This window comes from Stomoxys calcitrans, chromosome 4 (genome assembly GCF_963082655.1).
Source record: "Stomoxys calcitrans chromosome 4, idStoCalc2.1, whole genome shotgun sequence".
NCBI classification, from domain to species: domain Eukaryota; kingdom Metazoa; phylum Arthropoda; class Insecta; order Diptera; family Muscidae; genus Stomoxys; species Stomoxys calcitrans.
Window position 1 is genome coordinate 99,516,466 of NC_081555.1, and position 25,879 is coordinate 99,542,344.

Here is a 25,879-nt window from a genome sequence, read left to right on the forward strand (position 1 = left end):
TCGCATGGCCTCATCTGATTTAGATCAGTGTTAATATGTGTAGTGATGGCGTGCAAAGCTAGGAGAGAGGGCAGAGTGGATCCACGGATCTATATCGAGGACCCATGGGCTAAGATCTGTGTCCATTTGCCAGAAAATAATACGGTTCTGAAGTTGGAGATTCGGTCGGTTACGCAATGCGTCAGGTGGTATGGTGCTAAGGCAAAGACATGATTCTAGGCTTCTAAAGGGACCTGAGGTGGCTCACGGGGCGGATCTTTAGTAGGTGGGACTTTTCAGCCTCCACACTGGTCTTTCTTTTCTCTCTCTCTCTCTCTCACTTTTGTCTCATGTACCAGAGTAACTCCTTTTTGTACTTCCATCCTTCTCTCTCCTATTTCTTCTCTATTTAATACGAACACAATTAACCAGAGGTATCCGAGTAAAGCGGTTTGGCAAATGCGGTTGCCAGGCGCGTGTCCTTTAAGTGAACTTAACCTAAGGCAAGGACGTCGAGAGTGAACATCTTCCATAAAGTAAACTGGCCATCAGGGCTAAAGCAACCAGCACGGTGAAGTCACGAACAGTCTTGGAGTGTTAAAGGAGATGAACACCTTCTCTGATGATGAAACGATCGGCATCGTTTTGGTGCCGGACCAATTTGGGTGCAGAAGAATTATACCTGGGTGCCCAGAGCATTGTCATAAACTTGGTGAATGTGAAACCTTTCGGGTCCACGCAGTCCAAAGTTGGAGGTCATGAGAGAATTCATTGTACAAAATGTTAGCCTAATCGGATGAAAATTGCGCCCTCTATAGGCCAATGCATGTTAAAGGATAGATTTAGTATCGCATAGCTTATTTTGGTTTAGTTTTGCAAAAACTATAACTTTTGCGATAGTATCCATCGGAAAAATATCAATCGATATTCAGTCAAACAATTAAATATCGATAGTGTCATCGATATTTTGCCAGCTCTACTATGATGCTCGATATGACAAGGCGAGTTATTGACGCTTTTAAATAACCAATGGCCATCATGTTCCCGTGGCGATTGGTCTTTTGGACCGGAACGACTTTGCTCATATAAAAAAGCTAGACGAGGATCGCCACCTCTACATATAGACACGTGGCTACACCAACAGTTCAAACAAAATCAAATTTAATAAAGTCAGTTGGAAGTCAAGAAATCATTGTACACAATTTTAGCCCAATCGGATGAAAATTACGCCCTCTATAAGTGCAAAGTATCTTACAGGATACATTCAGTTATTTTTTTTTGTTTAATTTTGCGAAAAAAAAAATTTAACTTAGCCGGTAGTGGAGTCCACTGTAGCGCAGAAGTTAGCATTTCCACCTATGACACTGAAGGCCTGAGTTCGAATCCTGGCGAGAACATCAGAAAATTTATTTCAGCGGTTGTTATCCACCTCCTAATGCCATTTGAAAAAATGCTATGGCAGCTACGAAAAAACTTCTCCCCAAAGAGGTGTCGCACTGCGGTATGCCAGTGGGACTCGGCTATTAAAAGGAGGCCCTTTATCAATGAGCTTAAACTTGAATCGGACAGCACTCATTGAAATGTAAGAAGTTTGCCCCTGTTCCTTAACGGGATATTCATGGGCATATTTGCATTTGCGATAGTATCGATGGGAAAAATATCAATCGATGTTCAGACAAAAATAAAATATCGATAGTGCCATCGATATTTTTCCAGCTCTAGGCAAGAATTTTTATCCACATTCTTTGTCTCACCTAACCTAATCATATGGGGTATAACTTTCTCCCCTCTTGGTGTTCAACCCAAGAAGATTATTTTCACTATTTTCTTCCAGCTTTCTTTAAACAAAGAAATACATATTTTTTTTAATATTATAAATAAAAGCAAAGCATATCAATTGTATAATATATGTTTGTAAGTGTACATCTTAATCACTACGACTAACTAATCTCTATAAATGCATAAACGTATATAACAATGTCTCTCGGTGCATGATCATTCTCCTGCTGCCTGCTAGTAAGAGATCTCATCCAACAGATTGGTTTCGATTATGGAATTGTCCACTTTGTAGTGGGCCTCACAGAATTCGGCAATGCGAGAGCAGGCCTCCTCAATCATAGCCTTGGGTATAGTCAAAACCAGACGCACGAAATTGGGTAATTCAAAGCAGCTGCCGGGTAGACAGAAGACACTCTGTTGGTTGACCAGTTCCTGTACAAATTGGGTGTCATCAGCAAATTCGGGGAATTGTTCAATGTTGATGCCAACCATCATGTACATGGCACCGGTGGGCATAACTGGGTTAAGACCGCGTATTTTCTTTAACATGCTCCAGGCTAGATTGGCATTCTCACTCAGTATATCAATGACACTGTCGAAGAAGCTTTGTGGAGTATTCTCCAAAATAGCGGGCAGAGCACCCTGCACCAGCGTATTGGAGCCCAAAATGCGGCCACACATATTCTTTAGACCTCTAGTGGCTTCGGCCAAACGATTTTCTCTGTCATGTATAATGACCCAGCCTGTACGCCATCCGGGCACCAGGAATCTCTTGGTAAGACCGCCACACGAGAACACAGGCACATTTTTGGACAAAGCACTCACAGCATAATGTTTGGCACCGGGAAATACAAAATGTTCATAGACCTAGAATTTAAAGAAAAATATGTGATAACAATTTCCCAACTAAATCATTTTCTTAAACCCCGTTTACACTGCTCTTTAAATCCGGATTTAATGGCTCGACCATCTGTTTTCCCTTTATAAAATCAGCTGACGAGAGCCTTAAATCCGGATTTTATGAGCAGCGTAAACGGGGTTTTATATTCCTTACCTCATCCGCTATAATGGGCACATAGTACTTCTCGCATATGGCCAAGATGTCCTCCAAATGCTCGCGACTGAAAACACTGCCACAGGGATTACTGGGATTGTTGATAATCAAGGCGGCGGTGTTTTCATCAATCAGCGATTCCATTTGCTTCAAGTCAGCCTCCCACTGCTTTTCGGGCAAGAGATCATAGTAGCGCACTTCAATACCCATGCCCTCGGTCAATGTTTGATAGAGACAAAATCCTGGTCGGGGTATTAAAATATTTTGGCCTTTTTCGGCCAGAGCCAATATTGAATATTCCAGAGCCGAGGAACAGCCACTGGTCAGGCATATATTTTCGGGTTTAATTTCTTCGGAACTTTGATGGGCACAGTATTTGGCAACAGCTTTGCGGGCACTCTCATGTCCCTGGGTATGAGCATAGCCATTGAATTTACCGCTTTCGATGGCATGTAGAACTGCTTTCATAGTCTCATCGGCAGCCTTGAGATTACCAAATGTTGTGGGATCACCTAAAAAACAAGCAAACCAAAAATGGTGGGGCTTAATTTTTGGAAACATTTTAAGAAGAAAAAGAAATTATAGATGGTAGAAAATATAGAGGTTGGGTTAGGTTAGGTTGATTGAAAAGGGGATGCGGATATAAATCCGCCCCTTGCCAATATGGACAAACTCGAATAAATATAAGCTTAAAATTCCATGCTGCTTACAAAATCTCCAATTGATTTCCTTACCACGCCCCTAAGTTTGCCCATGTCTGGTATTAGGTCTATACGCGTACCTTTCCTGTAAACATTTCTCAGTAAATTTTGCAGGAAAGTAAGCACAGCCTTTACTCTCTTTAGCCTCTAAGTGTGTTTGTGTACTCAAACATTTGTGCAAATTTGCACACCACTGTTGCTGGAAGTCGTTCGCGTACTTTATTTGCCAGCACAAGAGAGCGGGATAGTTCGTGAGAGCGAGCAACATTTTGAGAGTTTGGTAATTGAGAGATTACTAATTTCAACTGGAGTTTTTTTTCCAATAGAAATTTGCAGCATCTTACAGCTGTTTTACGAAAACCAGCTGTTTATTCAAATAAATAGCAATGAGACTAAAGGTTGTTCTTACTATCCTGCAAATGTTTACTGAAAGTACCCGAACAGACCTTTTAATAAATAGCAAAAGAGAGTAAATACTCTTTTTACTCTCCTGCAAATTTTTACTGAAAAAGTACACGAACAGACTTAATTATTTAAATTGAACATCTGGTTTTCATAAAACAGCTGTTCGATGCTGCAAATTTCTGCAAGCAAAAAACCGCCAGTAGAAATTTGCAAGCTCTCAATTACCAAACTCTCAAAATTGTTCTCGTCCTCGCGCACGCCCCTGCTCTTTTTAGCTGGCAAATACAGTATGCGAACGACTTCCAGTAAAAATTTGTGGTAATTTGCACAAATTTTTGCGTACCCGAGCACCCGGAAATAGTTGAAAACCAACTGGACAAAATTCGGAAGGCTACTTAGAGGAAGCCAAGATAATTTAAATTGTCCAAGCATAGAAGAGATTGACGAAAATGTCAACAGGATTACGACTGCACTGGTGCGGTCCTTCGAAGATAGTTGTCCTCTTCGGAAAAGGAAATCAGCCCAAGAAAAACCCTGGATGACCGGGGAGATTCGCAATACTGGGAAAGGGGTCCGCCGACTTTTTAAAACAGCACGTCGGAAGTTTATTGGAGACACCGGTATCTTGTAATTATGACGTTGATCGAAGGTTTATAATTACGGAATTTACTTGAGGAGCTTCAAACCATTTAAGTCACCCGGACCTAATGGAATATTTCTGGCGTTAATACAGAAAGAGGCAGACTATCTGGCATCTATTTACACAGCGTGCCTAGAACTTGCATATATTCCGAGGCAAGGGCGGTATTTATACCCAAGCCCGGCAAGGCAAGTTATGCGACACCAAAGGCATACAGACCCATAAGCCTTGCGTCCTTTCTACTCAAAACCATGGAACGAAATTGTGAACACCATGATAAAGAATAAGACATCCAGCGAACTGCTCAAATACAAACAGTACGGGGTTGTGCAATAAAATAGAAGAATCCTTCGATGCCAAAACGTATACCCTGGCGGTATTCATTGACATCGAGGGAGCTTTTAACAATGTGCGGGCCGAAACACTGATTCAATCCTTAGACCAGTACCGGGTGGACCCGGTCCTTAGAGACTGGATAAATCATATGCTAAGGAACAGGTAGATAAATTGTGTGTCCCATGGCATAAATAAAAGGGGAAAGTGGCGCAAGGCATTTTATCGCCACTCCTATGGGTTACCACCATAAATGACCTATTACGGATGCTGACTGAAGAGGGATTTGAACCAGTATGTTACACAGACAATGTTATAACACTTCTTAGGGGTAAGGATCCGAACAAGCTATTCAAAAGGGGCTGAAAGGTTCTTGCATATGGCATATGACTGGGCTAGACCCAGAGTTTTCAATGTTAACCCAGAGAAGACTGAAGTATGCCTGTTCACAAGGAAGACGAAGGTGGGCCAATTTAACGCACCACGTTTCCTCAATAAGACGATTTCGAAGTGTGACAAGGTCAAATACTTAGGTGTGATTTAGGACAGGAAACCGAATTGGAAGTGTTACATTCAGGGGCGTACTGAGAAAGCTTACAGATGACGGGCTCACAGAATATGGGCATTATGTAGACGAGCCGCAGGCTCGAAATGGGGCCCAAATCCGAGGATTGTCCACTGGAGCGTGATTAGACCAATACTTACTTACGCCTCAGAAGTTCGGTGGGCTGCTATCGAGAAAAAGTGAAACAAACATAAGGACCATACAACAGGTCTTGTCATAGCCGTAGCGATGAGGACCACGCCCACTAGGACACTGGAGACTATTCTAGATATCCGACCCATTGACGTACAGATTAAGTGTGAAGCAGCCACTGTGGCTATGAGACTTATGGCGATGGGAGAGTGGATTGAGGATGGGAGCAGCTCATACCATCGCAGTATTATCCAGGCGAAGATAGGAAACCTGAAAGGAAGGGAATAGGTTTCCGATCGGATACCTGGGATGTCTTAGATTGACGGAACTCTAGTCTTGCCATCTGGATGATCATGTTATACGGATGGATTAAAGCTAGAGTTTTGGAGCCCACCCAGGGACTGAGATCTCTTTAAAACTGCCTGACCATAATACGGTGCTACAGGCGGATATTCGGGCGATCACGGAATACGTGAGGTGGTGTGTTGCTAACGCGAGAACGTTGAGTGTGAACATCTTTAGGGAGAGTAAAATTGCCACAAGGGCAAAAACAATCAGGACGGTAAGGTCACGAACAGCCTTGCAGTGTAAGAAGGAGATAAACGCCTTCTGTGCGCGAGAACGTTGAGTGTGCACATCTTTAGGGAGAGTAAAATTGCCACAAGGGCAAAAATAACCAGGACGGTAAGATCACGAACAGCCTTGCAGTGTAAGAAGGAGATTTACGCCTTCTGTGCGGATGACAAAATCCGTATCGTTTGAGTGCAGGGCCATAACGGAGTAAGGGGGAATGAAAGAGCAGATGATTTGGCGGTAGAGGCCAGAGGACTGCCGTCAATAAACATGGTTAACCCGAAGTCTTTCGGGTCGACGCAGTCCGAGTTAATGGAATGGGCGACGAATGCGCATGCAACCCTGTGAAACAGCGAAATGGTCGGTAGGACGGCGAAAATCCTATGGGAAATCCAAATCGTGAGAAGACGAGGCTGTTACTAAAAGGAAATAAGAAGGAGGTCAGTATAGCTATTGGTAACATGACGGGACACAGGACTACGAACTCACTTATGTAAAATCGGTGCGGTAAGTGATAGCGTGTGTAGGGCATGCGGGGAAGATGATGAGACGTTGGAGCATTTCCTATATCATTGCCCGGCTTTCGCGTCTAACAGATTCCGGCACCAAGGCGGGGACACTATACCAAACATGATTCAACTTAGGGGAGTGGCATGGAAAACGATTAAAGATTTTGTAAGTAGCACGGAATTCCTAACTTTCTTTTTCGGTGTTGGGCGGTGTGCCACTGCACGGCCTGATGACTCAGAATGAAAATTTTGCCACTCCACTCCCACTTCTCTGGGGCCAAACCTTCGTTTTACTTGCCCAAGAATCCCAACATGCGTTCAGTCGCAAATTTAATGCTCCATCCCTTGATGAAGACCGTAGTCTTTGAGAGCTGGGGAATATCCATCTTTCTCACCAGGTCGAGCTTTGCGCCCTCCCATGGAGCGTGAATACCTCTGACGAGCTATTTAACGGTATCAATACATTCCGCCGACGCAAAACGCAACGTAAAGACGTAAAGGTGGACCCTCTACACAGTTCCACACATGTTCAAATATCCGATCGTTAACCAGATCCTCCACTTGGGACCGTTTATCTAGTGGATGCACAACCGATATTGATGACTGCATAAGTCAGCTCATCTCTGTTGTGCTTCCTTGCCACTCTGGCGTTAGAGGGCGGCTCCTTACCATTCTCAGCGACCACCTTCCCCTTCCGTGATGGCTGTGGCCTTAGTTTGGAAGTCACAGTCCTCCATGAAGACTCAGGGCCGGGCGCGCTTCCTTCGTTTCCGTTCCAACTTTGTCTACCTCCGCAGGACACTGTTTGGAGTCTCCATTGCAGGATGGCATGCTTGGTTTTCCCAGAGTACTTCAAAGAGGGAAGCTCTTTTCTTTCTCGAGGTTACTTTTTTTTTGTATTTAGAGCGCACAACAAGCCGATTACTGGCTTAGGTGTATGTCTATAGTGGCATGAGGCGCATTAATGTCTGCACCCTCTTTTCAACCTAACCTAACGCTTATTGATGAACCCACCCATTAAGCCAAAAATGAGCTTCGTCACAAATTGTAGTTAACGCTCTTCAAGTTGCGGTCACCGAATCTGAATTTCGGTAGTAAATTATAATGATTTGCAGACGTAGTTCGTTCGAGTACTTAGCAAATGCAAATTTAACCTCGAACATTCCGTTAAGAAACAGGGGAAACTCTCACATATCAATGTGTGCTGTCCGATTCAAGTTTTAGCTCAATGATAAAAATTACAAATGTTGCCCATGAACATTCCTTTAAGGAACAGGGGCAAACATCTCACATATCAATGAGTGATGTCAAGTTTAAGCTCCTCCTTTTTCATGTAAATGTTGGCCGCGACTCCTGTTCAAATGCTTCATTTGGAAAGTCCAACATTACATCACTGCTGTTGACAGGAGTGTTTTTTCCACGGTCGTTTTTGAAGACAAACAAACCGATGATGCCCACAGCCTATATACTGCACCAAAATGCCGTTTGTTTCGAGATGCATCAATAATTTTATACGACTTGGGGCTACTCTTCATTCTAAATGCGACAGTTTTGTTTGTTTAGCCAGAAATGAGCATTATCGCTGAATACAATTTTTCGATAAAACAATAGATAATAAATTTCAGTTTATAATAAATAAATTTCAACGATTTGAATTCGTTGCTCTTTTGTTAGTTTCTACATGATGAAATGGCAGAATGTGCTGAACACTTTTCACTTTCGTAGATGACACAGTTGTCGAATTTTTATAATAAATTTCAACGATTTGCAGTCGTTGCTCTTTTATTGTTACTCTACGATGAAATGGCAGAATGTTCTGAACACTTTTCATTTTCTCAGATGACCTTTGGACACAATTATCAAGCAGTGCTACCATCCCGGAAATCATAATAAATCACCCTTTACAGCTTATGCTTATTTAATTAACTATAACGTTGTAAGTGGCTAAATGTATGTAAATAATTAACCAATCTATAACAGAAAACTCACATACCTTATCTTGAAATAGTATTAGCGATAATATTAGTCATCTAATATTATCGTTTCATCTTACATCATTGTGTTTAATACCTTGCAATGTTTGTGTCCATCATGTTACGCTCTAAAGATCGACAAACATAATAATGTTCCATCTTTTGACGATATTCTGATACTTACTACAATGTAGTAAGATGACATAACCGAATACTGATGTAAACGATGTAGGTTCTCACTTCAAAATCTATTGAGCATAACTGACATGTGCTTTTAAATTCCGTTATATGATATGTGATTTTATAAAGGGGTTTGAAACTTTCATACAACCATAATAGTTTACAAGTATACCCTGTTTTAATCTCATAATCATGGATTCACGACGGATTGCAGAACAAATTTAATGATGTATAAACAACAATTATGTATTTATTAATTAATTGAATTCAATATATTGTTGGGAAAGATGGAATTCTATTGAAGCATTGTTACTACGGAGTTTGTGGGGTTCTCCCCCATTAACATAGGACTAGTAACTGTAATAGACAGAGACTTTTAACAGAACATGTCCAAGGTCTGGCAAGGTTCTTGAATGCTAACGACCTAATAACACTTAATATTGGTTACAGGGAGGAGCCCAGAGAGCAATTTTTGCCGAGCGCTCTGAAGTCAGTTTTTTCCAAAGTTTTTTTGATATTTTATAAGAAAATTTGCCGATTTCTCAAAATTTCCCTTAGAAATTTATCCGATTTTCGGCCAGATTTCTTTCGATCATTTCTGCACATTTTATTGTGGTTATGACCGAAAATCTGCAAATATTCTGCACATACTCTTAAGGGAATTTTTTGTTTCGTCGTATTTTTTCGTATTTCTGAGCATTAGCTAAAAGTTTTTTCAGAATCTCTGCACATTCTCGGACTTGGTCAATTTATTGTATACCGATTGGGTTTATACCAAAACTCTGCAGAAATTCTGCACATAATCATAAAGAATTTGTTGTTTCGTAATTTTCGTATTTCCGAGCATCAGCTGACAGTCTTTTCAGAATCTCTGCACATTTTCGTTCGGTATTTTATCGGATGTTTTTTTTTAGATCACAGTTTTCAGGCAAAGTTCTGACAAAACACGAGAAATTTTTCAGATTTTTCCATGGAACGTCCGAAACTGTTTGGAATTTCGGATCAAACATCAGAAAATGATCCCATTCTCTGGTCAATTTCGAATGTTCCTTTAGAGTTTTGTCTGAAATTGTCACGAAAATCTAACAAAACATCGGAAATATCTGAGCAATTTCGAAAATTCCCTCAGAATTTCCTTAGAGAATTCGCAAGAAAAACAAGTTTCAGAATCGGAAACTTGTGCAGAGATTCTATCCAAAGTTGTAACACGAACTCTGCAAAAATTGCTCACTGGGAGGTTTAAGATGTGAACATGTCCTCCCTTGTCTCTCTTCTCACTCCCATGTCGTCTACTAACGTTTCAGTTTGGGAGAAACATTTTCATCTTGGCGGCCTCATTATCATTATCGACCTGTTTGCAGAAAACGCAGGTCCTCGGTCAAGTACCCGCGTTAGCATAGAATAATCGGGTCGTCCATGGCTCCTGGATTAAGGCAATATGCATCTTGCCCTTGCTGATTTTCTCCATCAGCGCGTGAGTAGCTGTCTCGCTCCGGTGGAGGTTTATCTGGATTACCTCAATCATTAGTCTTCCAGTAGGTGGGCATCTTGGGAGTAGGTGATGATCTCATCGTCTGTTCCCTGTTCTTTATATTGTCATCGTATTAGGTTATTTGCCTATCCTTCCGAATCTTTATAAAGTCGGTATTGGTTCCATCGTTGGGTCCCTGATCGTTAGGCTGTATTGAGTTTCCATTCCCTGTACTGCCTGATGTTTTAATACTATTATCTTAGTCTTCCATATCTTAAGTAAATGGGCTTCTTGGGAGTCGGCTCCCTGTTCCTAAGGTTGCATTGAGACTCCTGTAGCTGGGCTGCCTAATTGGCCAAGTTTTGCTTGCCCAAGAATTCCAACATGAATTCCGCTGCAAATTTACTGCCCCGTCCCTTGATGAAGACCGTCGCCTTTGTGAGCTTTCCTCCATCCTTGTCCATCTTTCTCACCATGTCGAGCTTTGCGCCCTCCCAGGGAGCGTTATTAGCTCTAAAGAGCTGTTTGACGATATAAATACATTCCGCCGACGCAAAACGAAAGATGTCCCCTCTATACTCGCAGCTCATCATTTGTATGGGTGGACCCTCTACAGAGTTCCACACATGTTCGAATCCCATCGTTAACCAGATCCTCCACTTGGGACCGATGATCTGGTGGAAACCTACCGGATGCATTGCCGATATTGATGACAACATTAGTCAGCTCATCTCTGTTGTGCCTCCTTGCCACTCTGGCGTAAGAGGGCGGCTCCTTACCATTCTCAACGACCATCTTCCTCTTCCGTGAAGGCTGTGACTTCCTTTTGGAAATCACAGTCCTCCATGAAGACTCAGGGGCCGTGCGCGCTTCCTTCGTTCCTGTTTTGACTTTGTCTACCACCGCAGGACACTGTCTGGAGTCTCCATTGCGGTATGGCTGGTTTAGTATTTCCAGAGTACTAGAAAGCGGGAAGCTCTTTTTCTTCTTCAGCATTTTAGCTGGATTCGGCTGCGATGACTGTTTCATTGACACCGACGGTGTCTGATTCCGAGTCGGAAATACCACCTTTACATTAAGGCTGGGGACGAACTGTGCATTGCTCTGGTTTATCCGTATCTTCCTCATTAATTAGTCTGACAACTAGTTGTGCGCTTGAAGCATTACTCTCGACTACTAACGTTTCAGTTTGGGAGTAACATTTTCATCTTGGCGGCCTCATTATCACTATCGACTACTGGTGCCAAGGGACCCACACCTATAGAAGGGTGTGGATGCCCCTATGGTCTGACGCCACCACCGCATCTGTTGGGTCTTTGGAGTCCATTTCTAGTCTACTCCAAAAAAGGCTTTAAAATATTTCGTAATAGGTAGTACCTATTATGAGATACGGATATTTTTTCTTTGAGAAGCGAAATAAGAACACGTCCGCTCCACTCAACGGCTACACGTCCGCTCCACTGCGAAGGGTACAGTTGTGCAGAGCTTTGTGCCACAGCAGGCAACCATAGATGAGAAGTGGTCGAACGTCTGCCGTAAACATCCAGTGCACGGTCCCCGGCCTCAGGTCCCAACTCTTTCCCATCGAGATGCGACAGCAGTAGAGAGCATTCAGTCTCCTTTTGACACTTTCTTCGCCATTTCTCTTTTGCAAGGTAACAGTTCAGTCTTTCTGGGATTTATGCCAAGCCGGTTGGCCCCCTCGCCTTCGGATAGCTTCCTCAAAGCCCCCTGAACGAGGTCCCTAATGGTGGAGAGGAAACGGCCACTCAACATGACAAAAACCACGTCCGCGTAGGCAACAACCTTCAACGTCGACACCTTCAGAATCTCATTGATCACCAAAAGCCACAATAGAGGAGATAAAACTCATACTTGCAGTGTTCCTCTGCCCTCAATCTTCTTATCGAGCCTTCTGCCAGTGATGCGTTGATAAACCGGCCTTCAGCATCGTATCAATTTAAATTACCAAAAGAGGGGGGACAACCATGTACACCAGAGTGCCATGTATGAACTCAAACTTCACGTTATTAAAAGTTCTATGTCCATAAAGGCCGCCAAAGTGATTTTACCCACACCCAAATTCTGTTTGATGTAGCCGACCCCATAATGAAGGGCACTATAAACCAACCGACCCATAGCATACGCATACTGATAGCCGCATACCAGTGAAGGGTCGAGACGGTCACTAATACATATGTCAATTAGTCTCTCCAAAATCTTCAAAATGAAGAATTAGAGACTTATAGGCCTGTAGTTCTTGGGAAAAGAATGACTCGGTTTTGCTGCGTTTGGGATTAAAAACCAAACCAAACTTCCACCACGCACTCGGTACATAGCCCAGCAAAGCGCAGCTCTTAAAAATCATCTTAAGGAGTAATATTACAATCGGTTCTGCCCTTTACAGCATAGCAAGCGGAACGCCATCCGGAACCGCTGATTTGTAGGGTTCAAACGAATTCACCGCCCAGACTATCTTCCCCTCCATTATCATGTCTTCAACTATTGGAGATGGATGGCCAGGTGATCGCAGTTTTTTGCATGAGTACTGTACCGTCTCCAAATACATATAACATGGGCCTTCTGGGGTAGCCTAAGCTACGTAAACTTGAGAATGAGGCGCCACACCTTCAAAGGGGGTTCTCGTTTGCCAAATAAAACCTACAAATTATAGGCATGCGAAGATGAGTTAGAATCGGTTTTTGTCCTCAAGACTCGAACTAGGGGTCTTCACCAAAAGCCCCTGCAGACCAGTCGGCTAGTACGGCGCGGCGTAGCCCGTTCCCCCGTCGAGTTCTAAGTAGCAGACAATATGCTACGGCCTGATAACGCCACCACAACTGTTGGTTTTGTAGAGTCCCTTCTGGGCTGCCGCTTCACTGGAAAAAGACGCAGATAATCCACCGCCCAGTGGATTTTTAATAAAACTTGGAATGAACTTTAATCAAATATACTTTTTTTACACTTTTTTTCTAAAGCAAGCTAAAAGTAACAGCTGATAACTGACAGAAGAATGCAATTACAGAGTCACAAGCTGTGAACAAAATTTGTCAACGCCGACTATATAAAAAATCCGCAATTACTTTTTGGGCAACCCAATAGCTATCCTTGGGCGACTGTAAAATTTCTTGCGTAAATATTGTACATATTACGAGAAGCGAAACAATAACACATTTAATTTTGTTTTTCTTTTCAGTTGACATCACTGATTGCATCCCTATACTATTGATATTATATAACATACAGAACGTTCGATTTATGGAACTTGTTTTGCGCAACTTGATTTGCACAAGCGCGCAAAACAATCCAATAGAAAAAGTAAAATGAAATAAAAAGAAAAAATTTTACAATATTTTATGTCTACACAAATGCAAATACAAACTTTCTGCAACACCAGCCAGGCGTCTCTATAAAAAAGGCGACCGGCCTTTTTAAAGTAAACAACAACTACAGCCGTACGTACACAGAAACAGCGAACAAGTTCAGCTGATACCACATTTTATGCAAATGCAAATACCTACCTATAAAGACAATCTTTTTGGTGGAACGTAAATAAAGCGTTAACTGACTGAGATACTCGTATAGTGAAAGTAATCCACCTTATTGACAATAAGAAGAATTTCAATTATATAAGAGGGTGATTGTTTTGTAATGACAATCAATAATTGTTTTTTTTCTTATTACTTGGAGTACATTGAAAATATGTGTCATAAATATTTTTTTGTGAATTTTTATATTATTCTAATTTAAATATTAACAACTGTAACAAACTATAAACGGCAACCGGCTTTAGAATTAAAAAAAAAACAAATACAACAACAGTTTGAACTGACTGAACAAGTTCTGGTGCTGCAACATTTTATGCAAATTTAGACCATGTCTGCCAACATGCAAATAAATCATTGCTATAATGCAGTGAAAATGATCATCCGATTATATAAGATCTTGAGAAAATATCCATTGGAAAATGACTAAAAATGAAAAAAACAAACTTTTATCAGCACGCCTATGAGACAGAAGGTACTGGGTATTAACATGGTATTGAAAAAAAGTAAAAATGCCCACCATCATGGATATGTTTATTTTAAAAATGTATTATAACACTACTATACCCATATCAATATTCAAATATAGTCCGATCGTAATCATATTTGGTTCAGGTGCCAAGATCTATACAAGTAACAGCTGGAAATTTCAGCGAAATCGGGTAATACGTGCACCGTTCATGTGATTAAGCCCTAATTCGGATGATCGATCTATGGTCCAGATCGGACCATATTTGGGTTGGATGTCAGGAGTCCTAAAGCAGCTCACTGTTTCAAATTTCAACAAAAACGGAGAATGAATGCGCTATTTATGGCATTTAGGCCCTAAAGCTGTAGATTGGTCTCTTTACTCTGATTTTCAGCGAAATCCGGTATTAAATGCACCTGTTATAGGCTTAAGACCTAAACTGACATATCGGTCTATATGGCAGCTATATGTTAATATGGTCCAATATACACCATATTCGTATCGGATGTTGAGGCCCCTAGTGCAAATCACTGTTTCAAATTTCAGCAAAATCAGAGAACAAATGCGCCTTTTATGGTCTTTAGACCCTAAAGCTGAAGATCAGTCTCTATGGCAGCTGTATCTAGACCATATTCGGGACAGATGTTTGCAGTTTTTCTACTACTCAATGTTCCAAATTTCAGCAAAGTCGGGTAGTAAATGCGACCCAAAATGGCCAGATCGGTCTATATGTCAGCTATATCCAAATATGTTCCGGTTTAGACCATTTTTGGTTCAGATATCGGCGGGCCTAATAAAACTGATTATTCCAAATTTTCACAGAAATCGGGCGATAAATGTGCCTGTTATAGGCTTAATACCCTAAATCGCCAGATCGGTCTTTATGGCAGCTATATCCAAATATAATCCGATGTGGCCCATTCAAGAAGTTAACCTGCGTATAGAAGTAATACGAGTCTGCAAAATTTCAACTTAATTTCTCAATTTTTAAAGACTGTAGCGTGATTACAACTGACGGACGCACGGACGGACTTTGTTAAATCGTATATATATATATATATATATATATATATATATATATATATATATATATATATACTTTGTAGGAACGGAAATTGATGTTTCGATGTGTTACAAAGGGAATGACTAAATGAATATACCCCCTTATCTATGGTGATGGGTATAATAAGTGACTTGGAAATCTTGAATGAGCACAGCTTCTCTGCTTATATCTTGTTTATGTGTTTTTTTTCGACGGGATTTCTGAAATCTCGTGCTTTGAAACGAAGTTTCCTCTACATTTTCAGTGAGCAAATCTACTTATGCGAGGAGATTTGAAGCAAATCTTCTTTAAATGCAACACTGCATTTGTATTGAACTTTTTGCAATAAAAAGACATATAGGCAACTCTCCCATCATTTTACCACTAGCTTTATATCGGTAAATTTGAGGACGAAATTGACGATTTTCCTCCAAATTAATCTGGCAACCCTGCTATTATAGTAGGAAGCTCTCTCACTCTAATGCAAATTTTGCTTTGAACATTATACTTAGGAACAGGGGCTCTCTCAATGTATATATGTAATTTATTATTGTCTCTGGAAGTGTGTGAAGTTATGTAATTTATGGGGAATCCTATTGGAAGTTTTGCATATGATAGTGAAATTGTGCCCAAAAAATGGGGTAAGCATAAAGCAGCCTAAAACAGATGTGTTTTTTTTAGCAGGCGATGCATGGTACCTATGGTGGCAACTCTCCACAAGGGAGGAGAGAATGTTTTAAATACTAAAGAAGCCTGTAAACTTTTGTAAGAAGATTATTGGAAATCGCTGACACCTTTAAAAAGGGTGTCTTGCGTTGGCATATACTGCAGTTTTTAACCTATAAAGCAATATGATGTTGTGATCTGGTGGACGGCATTTAAAAAATCCACTTGTTCAATACGTAGCCGGATCCAAAGCATAGCTTATCTGTGCCCGACTGCCGCACTCAGGACGAAATCATTAATGTATTGCCGGGCACAAGCCCATCCTAGCGGGAAACTTGAGAACGATCCATATTTAGAAACCATCCATAAAGCATATAATTCAACCTCAAACAAAGCAAAACAAACTCCATCTAAATTTAGCCTTATAAAGGGTGATTTTTTAAAAGCTGTAGGAAAGTTTTTCAAAAAATAAAAAAAAAACACATAGTATTCAAAAAAAAAAGCATGAAATCTTTATTTGAACCGATAGTGCGGTCCATATAATTTAATGTTTGAAGATTATTTCATGCAAATGTTGACTTCGCCTCAAATGGTCCATCCGCTTAGTCCAATTGTGACATACTCTTTCCAGCATTTCGGCCGGTATCTCACAAATAAACGAACTTGCCTCTCAATAAGTCCATTAGTACGCGAGCTGTGTGGCATGTGGCACTGTCTTGTTGAAACCACATGTCATGCCAGACAAGCTCTTGCATTTTGGCCAAAAAAAGTTGGATATCATCTCACGATAGCGCTCACCATTCACAGTTACGTTAAGATTCGCATCATCTTTGCAGAAGTACGGTCCAATGGTGCCACCAGCCCATAAACCTCACCAAACTGTGACTTTTTCTGGATGCATTGGTAGCTCTTGCAATGCTTCTGGCTGATATTCACTCCAAAATCGACAATTCTGCTTATTTATGTACCCATTGAGCAAAATGTGAGCTTCGTCGTCTTAACAGAGTACGCAATTTGATAATAAAATTAAATAATTTGCAAGCGTTGTTTTTTTGTAACACGATTCAGAGTTAAATTATAGACCAAACTGAAGATGTTTGACATTGAAACACAATATGAAACGTGCGTGAGCAGGTTGGCAAAGAGATAATAGATAAAAAATCACCCTTTATATAGCTCCCAGCTATTGGCTTAAATTTTGCACGTAGAGTTTTGTTACGACTTCCAACAACCGTGCCAAGTTCGATCCAAATCTATGCCTATGATCTTGGGCCCTTGAAAGCCACAATTGTTTTCCGATTCGGTTGAAATTTTGAATGTAGTGTTATGTTATCCGTGGTAAGTATTGTCTAAATCGGTCTATATCCTAATATAGCTCCTATAAAAACCGTTTTCCTGATAAGTCTTTTACGGTCCAAGAAGCTTTTGACTGATTGGGCAGAAATTTTATCAACCAAAATTAATTTGTGTACATTTTTAGTAGAATCCATCGTGGTGAATTCCCAAGATTCGGCCCGGCTGAGCTTAGCACGCTTTTAATTATTTATTGATAAATTACACTTGCATTTGCTTACTCTTATTGCCATTTAGGGACAAAATTGCATAAAATTACTATAAATTATTTTGTACAATAGTTACACAAAATGTGAAACTTGAAACACTTTCATCATTATAATCTTACAACAACAATCACCTTGTATATTACCTAATTAGTGCGGCATCTTGTTTCCTATCATGTTTGTGAATAGTTTAGACTTTACAGAGTGTACCCAAAACAAAATAATAAATACACTCAACGAGACCTCACTGTAATTTCCATGTTGAGCATAAATTTCCAACGGCATCATAAGAGAGCATAAACACAAGTTAAACGCATTCATACTTTCCTCTGATTGGTCAATTTCAGAAGGTGTGTGTTTGAGTGTGGCGAGTGTTGACTAACACTGCCGATATGAGTTTTTTAAAAATGGCGTGTTTAACAGCACATGAGTTGAAAACATTGAGACTAGTGTGTGGTGGTGTTTGACCAGCCAAAGTCGTAGCAATGTCAATGACAAACAACCTGTGTGTGGCTGTTGGCTTACTTCTAAAAATTAATGCTACTGAATGTTTCTGACGACTTGCTCTATGTGCAATATATCAAAGTTAGGAGATTGAACATTTCCTCATCAATACATTTGTTTTGTTAAATTTTTTGATTTGGTTTGCCGCCTTTGGACAAAACGAAGTGTGTGCGTGTGTGTGTGTGTGTCCATTTGGTTTCATTAACATATGTGAAAAATATTTTTTTTTTGAAGTTCTCTACCGAAACCAGACGTAAAGCCTGTTTCGTGACGTTTTTAATGATAAAAGAAAACAACAAAATCATTTTTAAACTTCTTCCCATGAGATAGAATTTTCTTACGACACGCGCTTATCTTAATTTAATTGACTGTTGGTTAGGTTGTTAGGTAGCTAAATTCTTTTAATCTATGCCTAAAAATAAATTCTTAATGTTGTTGTTGTTGATTTTGTTTAAATTAAAATCAGGCCGCGCTGGCGCTGTGGTGAGGTAGATTCGATTCTACATACATACATACTCTCCCACCTGTGCTTTAACGACAGTCGGTAGGTCCCCCGCCACTACCTCTACCTGTTATGGGGTATTAAAAAATCCAGTATAAATGCAAATAATCTTTTGAGAGCAGTTTTTTTCATTATTTCTGGAAACGTATTCAAGCCGGTATCTTTTGATTAAATTTCGCTACTTAAATATTACGGAATGTTCCCGAGTTTAAGGATGTCTTGGTTGGTGCCCCGCTTGGCCATTGAATAATATGAATCAATACTCTCTCATCTGTATACTCCGATTTAATTATTAATCTTTTATGCGCATAAATGAAATTAGCCTACTAAATTCTTGTAATTTTTGCTTTCCAATGTGTGGCGTGAAATACTCATACACACACACACACTTGCACTGCGATGAAGAAGGCAAAGGCATCGACTATGGTGATGGTTGTTGTTGTAGCAGTGTGTTGTATGGAGATGGTATTTGATATTTGCAGATTTTTTGCCATTGATAAATTTATGATGATTGCGCTACGGATCTCTTAAAAGAAATCCAGTTTGTTTATAATTTTATTGAGAACTTGTATTGTTGCGTCGCATTTATGGGTAGTGTGCAGATTTTTGTTTTTTTTTACCCTTTATTGTGGGATGGTCGTGTATACATACATACCAACACATCGATAGTCAAAAACAGATATGTACATTTTATAGTTGCAGAGATATTCACAAACTCTCTGAAAACCTTATAGCAGTAGTATGCACTGGTGGGCTTAATGGTAATACTGTGCTATATTGCAAAACAAACATCACCTGACACTACTAAACCGTTATGAACAGAGTTGCCGCTTTTTTAAATGTTGGATTAAATTTTGACGCATGTATTTTTGAATTGAACACAATGTTGAATGCCAGTCATTTATGCTTAACCTTTGTATTGTAAATAAAAATTATTTACACGTAGCTATATATATATATATATGTATATATATATATATATATATATATATATATATATATATATATATATATATATATATATATATATATATATATATATATATATATATATATATATATATATATATATATATATATATATATATATATATATATATATATATATATATATATATATATATATTATATGTATTGTATAAAGGGCAATGCGTGTTTGTCCCCAATCGGAGCTCTCAGGAGATGTGATGGCGTTGGTAGAGGATGTTAAGTCAATTGTCTTCTTGGCCTAACTGGACGTGAATAACGAATTCAATAAGCTCAGATGGTCTGACGTCCTCCGGGTACTCATAACATATGTCATTTGAGAACGTATAGACATAACTCTTTGAAATTCGAAATGGTTAAAGCTGAAATGTTATCAAGAGCATGTGCAAAATTCGAAGACCCGAAAAACAAAAATTCTAATTTAAACCAGTAAGGAAAAGCAAAACTTGGGCGGTGCCGACTTTATAATACCCTCCATCTACCCTATAAGTACAAAGTGGGAGCTATATCTAATTCTGAACCAATTGTTATGGACTTCTGGGGATGTTTTCAGATGGATTATGAAACAACCCGTATCAAATTTCGAGCAAAGCAAATATGTTCAAACTGTAATAACTACGGTTGACAACATTGCAAATTACCCAAAATCTGAGGAATATATATATGTGGGAGCTTTATCTAAATCTGAACCCATTTCGACCAAACTTCTTAGGTATTGTGATAGTCGTCGAGAAAAACTTTATGCAAAATTCTGGCAAGATTGACCAATAAATGCGCTTGCAGTGGCACTAGAAGTGAAAATCGGGCGATATATCTAAAACTGAATCGACTTCTATGAAATTCACCAGCAATATTAGGAGTCATAATAAAATCCTTCCTGCCAAATTTCGAGAGAATCGGTTAACAAATGGGCCCTTTTAACAATATTTCGCAAAATCGTACGAACATATATATGCGATGTATATCTAATTCTGAACCGATTTCGAGTAAAATTGTTAGATATTGTGGTATTCATCAAAGAAAGCATTGTGCAAAATTTTGGCAATATTGGCCAATAAATACGCTTGCAGTGGCTCTAGAAAATCGGGCAATATATATATATATATGGGAGTTATATCTAAATTTGTTCCGGATTCTTTGAAATTCACCAGTTATGTCGAGAGTCAAGAGTAAATTCGTCTTGCCAAGTTTCGAAAGGATCCGTCAACAAATGACCACATTATTGCAATATTAGTCCAAAGTTTCGATAGAATCGGTCAACAAATGACCACATTATTGCAAAATTATTTTATTTTGAAATATATGGGAGCTATATCCAAATCTAAACCTATTTTTTTCAATTTCAATATGAGTTTGTCTTTAGGCCAAAAAACATGCCTGTACCAAATTTTAAGACTATCGGATGCAAATTACGATCTGTATCGAATCAGAAAGTGATTCTGAGTCGATCAGTATAATAATCAATGGGTCTTTGTCTTTCCTTCTGGGTGTTACAAACAAATGCACTAAGTTATAATACCCTGTACCATAGTGGTGGACATTGTATCAAGGATAACACAGTGTCCGTAGGCGCCGCATGACCAATGAGAAAGCTCCCTTATTAATGGTCGCAGCAATTTGTCTATCCACAATTTCCAGAGGCACGAGGTCTAGCATTAAATTAAGTGCATTAGATGCGGTCGTCCTCAGTTCGGCATTTTGTATCCGCATTTTTATAGAGCCGTCCACCAGACTGCAACACCATATAGCATTAGAGGTCCGACAACTGCAGTATATACTTAACATGCGGTTTAAAACCCCAAACTTATTTTATCTTCCTCGGCGAAGAAGCCAGTCTATCGGACACAGCTTGTAATCCAACTGGTTATACATCATCAGGGCCTGGCGACTTAAAGGAGTCGAAACTTTCTATCACTCAAAGGATTTTCGACTCAGACACAATTTCCCCAATAACCTCTGACAAATGCCTCTCAGTGACAACCTCTTCTGGCGCCACGTTGTCCGTTAGACAGCTTCCAGGAAGATGTGTATCAACGAGTTGTTCTAGTGTTTCCTCACTAGACAATGTCCATACACTCTCTGACTTTTGAATATATCCCACCGTAATAGGTTTCGGCTCAGATCATCCACGGAGCTGCAGAATTCCACCCAGGATTTGTTTTGAGACTAGCTGCCATAAAGACCGATCTGCCGATTTTGGGTCGTAAGCCTATAACAAGCCCATTGGCCCATTTATTACTCGATTTCGCCTAAATTCGGAACAGAGAGTTTAACCAAGACTCCCAACATCTGTCCTAAGGTCCAGATCGGGCTATATTTAGATAGCTGCCATAGAGACCGATCTTGATCACAAGGATCAAAGACCATAAAATGCGCATTTATTCTCCGATGTTGCTGAAATTAGAAACAGGGTGTTGCACTAGGGTCCTCGAAATCCGGCCCGAATATAGTTATTTCGAACCATATTTACATATAGCTGCCATATAGACCGATATGCCGATTTAGGGTCTTAAAACTATAACAGGCGGATTTTTTACGCGATTTCGCTGAAATTCAAAGCAGTGAGTTTATTAGGCCTGTCGGTATCCAAATCAAAAATGGTTCAGATCGGAACATATTTGGGTCTTACGGCTATAGCAGGCGCATTTATTACCCGACTTCGCTGAAACTGATTTGTGTCAAGACTCCCAAAATCTGTCCCGAATATGGCCCAGATCGGGCTATATTTAGATATATAGCTGCCATAGAGACCGACCTTCAGCTTAAGGGTTTAAAGATAATAAAAGACGCATTTATATGATTTAAGACTCCCGACATCCAATCCAAATATGGTGCAGATCGGACCATATTTAGATATAGTTATCATATAGATCGATCCTATCGATTTCGCAGCATTTGGAATTGTTACTTGTATAGATCTTATTGGCACCTGAACCAAATATTGCTAAGATCGGCCTATATTTGGATATTGATATGGATGTAGTAGTGTTATAATAAATTTGGATAATAAATATATCCATGGTGGTGGGTATCAAAAGTTCGGCACGGACGAACTTAATTCGTTTTAGCTTGTTTTGTTTTTATTTTAGATATTTTACTTGATAAATCAAAACTGCGGGTAATATTTTTTAAACCACCTGCAACCATGGACTTTTGCACCAGAAAAATATGCACTTTAGGTAATGCCTATTTAAATAATTTTATTGTTACATAAATACATTTTTATACCCACCACCATAGGATGGGGGTATACTAATCTAGTCATTCCGTTTGTAACACGATATATTGATCTGTGACCCCATATATTCTGGATCCTCTCGACATTCTGATTCGATCTAGCCATGTCCGTCTATCGAAATCACGATAGCGGTCGAACGCCTCAAGCTACCCGCTTGAAATTTTGCACAGATACTTAATATTGATCTATGTCGTTGGGGATTGCAAATAGGCCACATCGGTTCAGATTTGGATATAGCTTCCATATAATCCGATCTCCCGATTTGACTTCTTGAGACCCTGGAAGCCACAATTTTCACCCGTTTTGTCTTAAATTTTGCACATGTTGTTCTGTGTACTTTTTACAACTGTGTCGAATAAGGTCCAAATCGGACTATAACCTGATATAGCTCCCATAGAAACCGATCTTCTGATTTGACTTCTTGAGCCCCTGGAAGTCACAATTTTCATCCGATTTGGCTGAAATTTTGCGCATGGTGACTTCCAACAACTGTGCCAAGTACGGTCTAAATCGGTCTATAACCTGATATAGCTCCTATATAAACCTATCTCCCGATTTGATTTCTTGAGACCTTGAAAGCCGCAATTTTTGTCCGATTTCGCTGAAATTTTCAACTTTCAACAACTGTGCCAAGGACAGTCCAAATCGGTATATAACCTGATATAGCTCCCTTAGAAACCGATCTCCCGATTTGACTTCTTGAGCCTAACAAGCCTCAAGTTTTGACCGATTTGGCTGAAATTTTGCATGTAGTGTTGTGTTAAGACTTCCAACATCTGTGGCATTTCGGTCCAAATAGGCCTATAACCTGATATAGCTCCCGTCTAAACCGATCTCCCGATTTGACTTCCTGAGCCCCTGGAAGCCGCAATTTTTTCCGATTTGGATGAAATTTTGCACATAGTGTTTTATTTACCAGTCATTTGTCCACCGATTCTCACGAAATTTTTTATGTGGGGAGTCATTTTCTTGAGAATCGGTAGACAAATGACGATGTTATTACAATCGGACGAACATTGAGAGGATTGGGGTGACCAGATTAATTAATTTGTATCTCTTACAAATATGACTGTTCCAAAATATCCTTTGTAGGTTAGAAAGATGACGAAATAAGAAACACTTTGAGGCATAATAGAAAAAAATCTAAGAGGGCGTAAAGAGTTAAAAATTTGAGTAAAAATTTTGTAAATTTTTTTTTTATTTATATATATTTTTTTTAATTTTGTGATACGTAGTTTTAAAATGCAAGAAATTCTGCACAAAAAAACTCTTTGGGCGTTTTTAAATCCATTCATTTGTTTTTAAGTTACAGCGGTTTGAACATTTTTCTGCTAAAAAGTTTGAATCCTGACATGGTGGCAACCCTGCATCACATGGACCTAAATTCATACACTTTCTTTTAGTTTTTACATGTACTAAAACACATACAGATGTACAAAAATATGAACGCTTTTTAAAAGTGGCTCTTCTTTGGGAGAATTCCTCATATACGAATTTTTCTTGAAATAAGTTTAGATTTGGATATGCGAGAATTACCACCGTCCCCGAAAAGAATTATTGTGGGGATTTTTGCGATTTACACTTACAATGCGCCAAGTTCACAAAATTTGGCACTTAAGTTTCTTACGATTTGCACTATGAAGGATGTTATTTTATAAATGAATATTGTTTCACATCTAGATGCTGCTGCTAAATAGCAAAAACAAAATGTTTAAACCTACTTACCAATGGTCAAGGGTATCATAGGCTTAGCAGGATTTGGACTGATCTTCAGCGATTCCACAATAATGCGAATACGATTGATGGTGTTTTTAGCCAAAGTCGGAGTTTTGATATTCCATGATGTACGTCCTTTGTTGTTTGAGTTGACGGCTGAGGGATTAGCGTTACTATTGTTGTTGTTTTCCAAGCCAGTCACCACCATTATCACCAAATTTAGTTATTGCAAATGTTTCTTTTTTTTTAAAAAAAAAATCACTTTTTTCCAATAAAAACAAAAACAATCAAATAAAAGTCTTTGGAGGAAAAAAACACAATTATTTCACTTTAATCCTTGAGTTCGTACTATCTTTATGCGGCAACCAAACACAAAGAGTTTTTGTTTTCAAACTTTCTACTTTAGGGATCTTGAGGAGTATTGTCACTCTGTGAAATAGAAATGTTCAAATGAATTTAAAATTTGTATCTTGATTATCGTTCCAAACAAGCATTTGAGCTGTAAGGAAATTTCAATTTCTTTTTAAAGAATTTCTTTTTTTATTTTGTGGGAGTGGGGTAAATGAGTTCTATCACTTTTTTTTTTTTTGAGCTGTGGAAAATTTTTGAAAATATTCTCAATTGGTTGTAGTTGTAGAGATTTTTCTTTGGTTAAAAATCCACAACAGATGCACAATTTTTCGTAGTTCGTAGCTGGTTTCGTGTCTTTTTCAATTCTTAGGTGAGCGTCAACTGATCTATCGACGTGTTCGAATGAGCTTTTATCGGTTTTTTTCTCGATTCCAAGCGAAATGGCTAAAGCAAGCAGCGAGCCGCTGTCTACGCCGCAACGGCTATTCTACTCAAAAAGCCAACAGAAAACAGGCTGGTTAGGACTGACCAGCAGCATCAGCAAAGCGCTGACGATGACGAAGGCGCCAACGATAACAACCCTTAATACTCGTCATACATCGATCGTTGTTTACTGATGCTCAGATGAATTCGAGCAAAACCCAGTTTGTCGTTGATGCAGCATCGACGACTACTGTGCTGCTGTTGCCCTGTTTGTTTATTTGGTTCTACGGTAGCTACGTCGATTTACAAAACTACTCTACCATGGGCAAGATATTGTTTTTGTTTTTTTTTTCAAGCTGAATTATCTTAATGTGTTTTCAGCAAAGAACTGAATAACAAAAAAAAAATAAAAATTGGAAGATGAATGTGATTTAAAAAAATAAATGGAAGTCAGTATGAAAAGTTGGGAAATAAGTTAAAGAAAACTGATTGATAGGTCACAAATGCAGGTCAAATTATTTTTGGATTTACTGGAACCTAAGAAAATAGGTTTGCGTCTAATTTACCGGGAATCTTTCTCTTG

The 25,879-nt window shown here is 39.4% G+C and overlaps 1 protein-coding gene across 1 annotated transcript; it reads right to left on the minus strand.

Moving 5' to 3' along the window:
* Positions 1-1,872: 1,872 nt before the first annotated feature.
* On the minus strand, positions 1,873-25,272 carry LOC106096003 (tyrosine aminotransferase). Its single transcript, XM_059366893.1, has 3 exons — positions 24,532-25,272; positions 2,813-3,324; positions 1,873-2,625 (listed from the first exon to the last, which is right to left on the minus strand). The coding sequence occupies exons 1-3, from the start codon at positions 24,728-24,730 to the stop codon at positions 1,993-1,995; spliced, it is 1,344 nt and encodes a 447-aa protein (XP_059222876.1). The 5' UTR covers positions 24,731-25,272; the 3' UTR covers positions 1,873-1,992.
* Between the last annotated feature and the right edge of the window lie 607 nt (positions 25,273-25,879).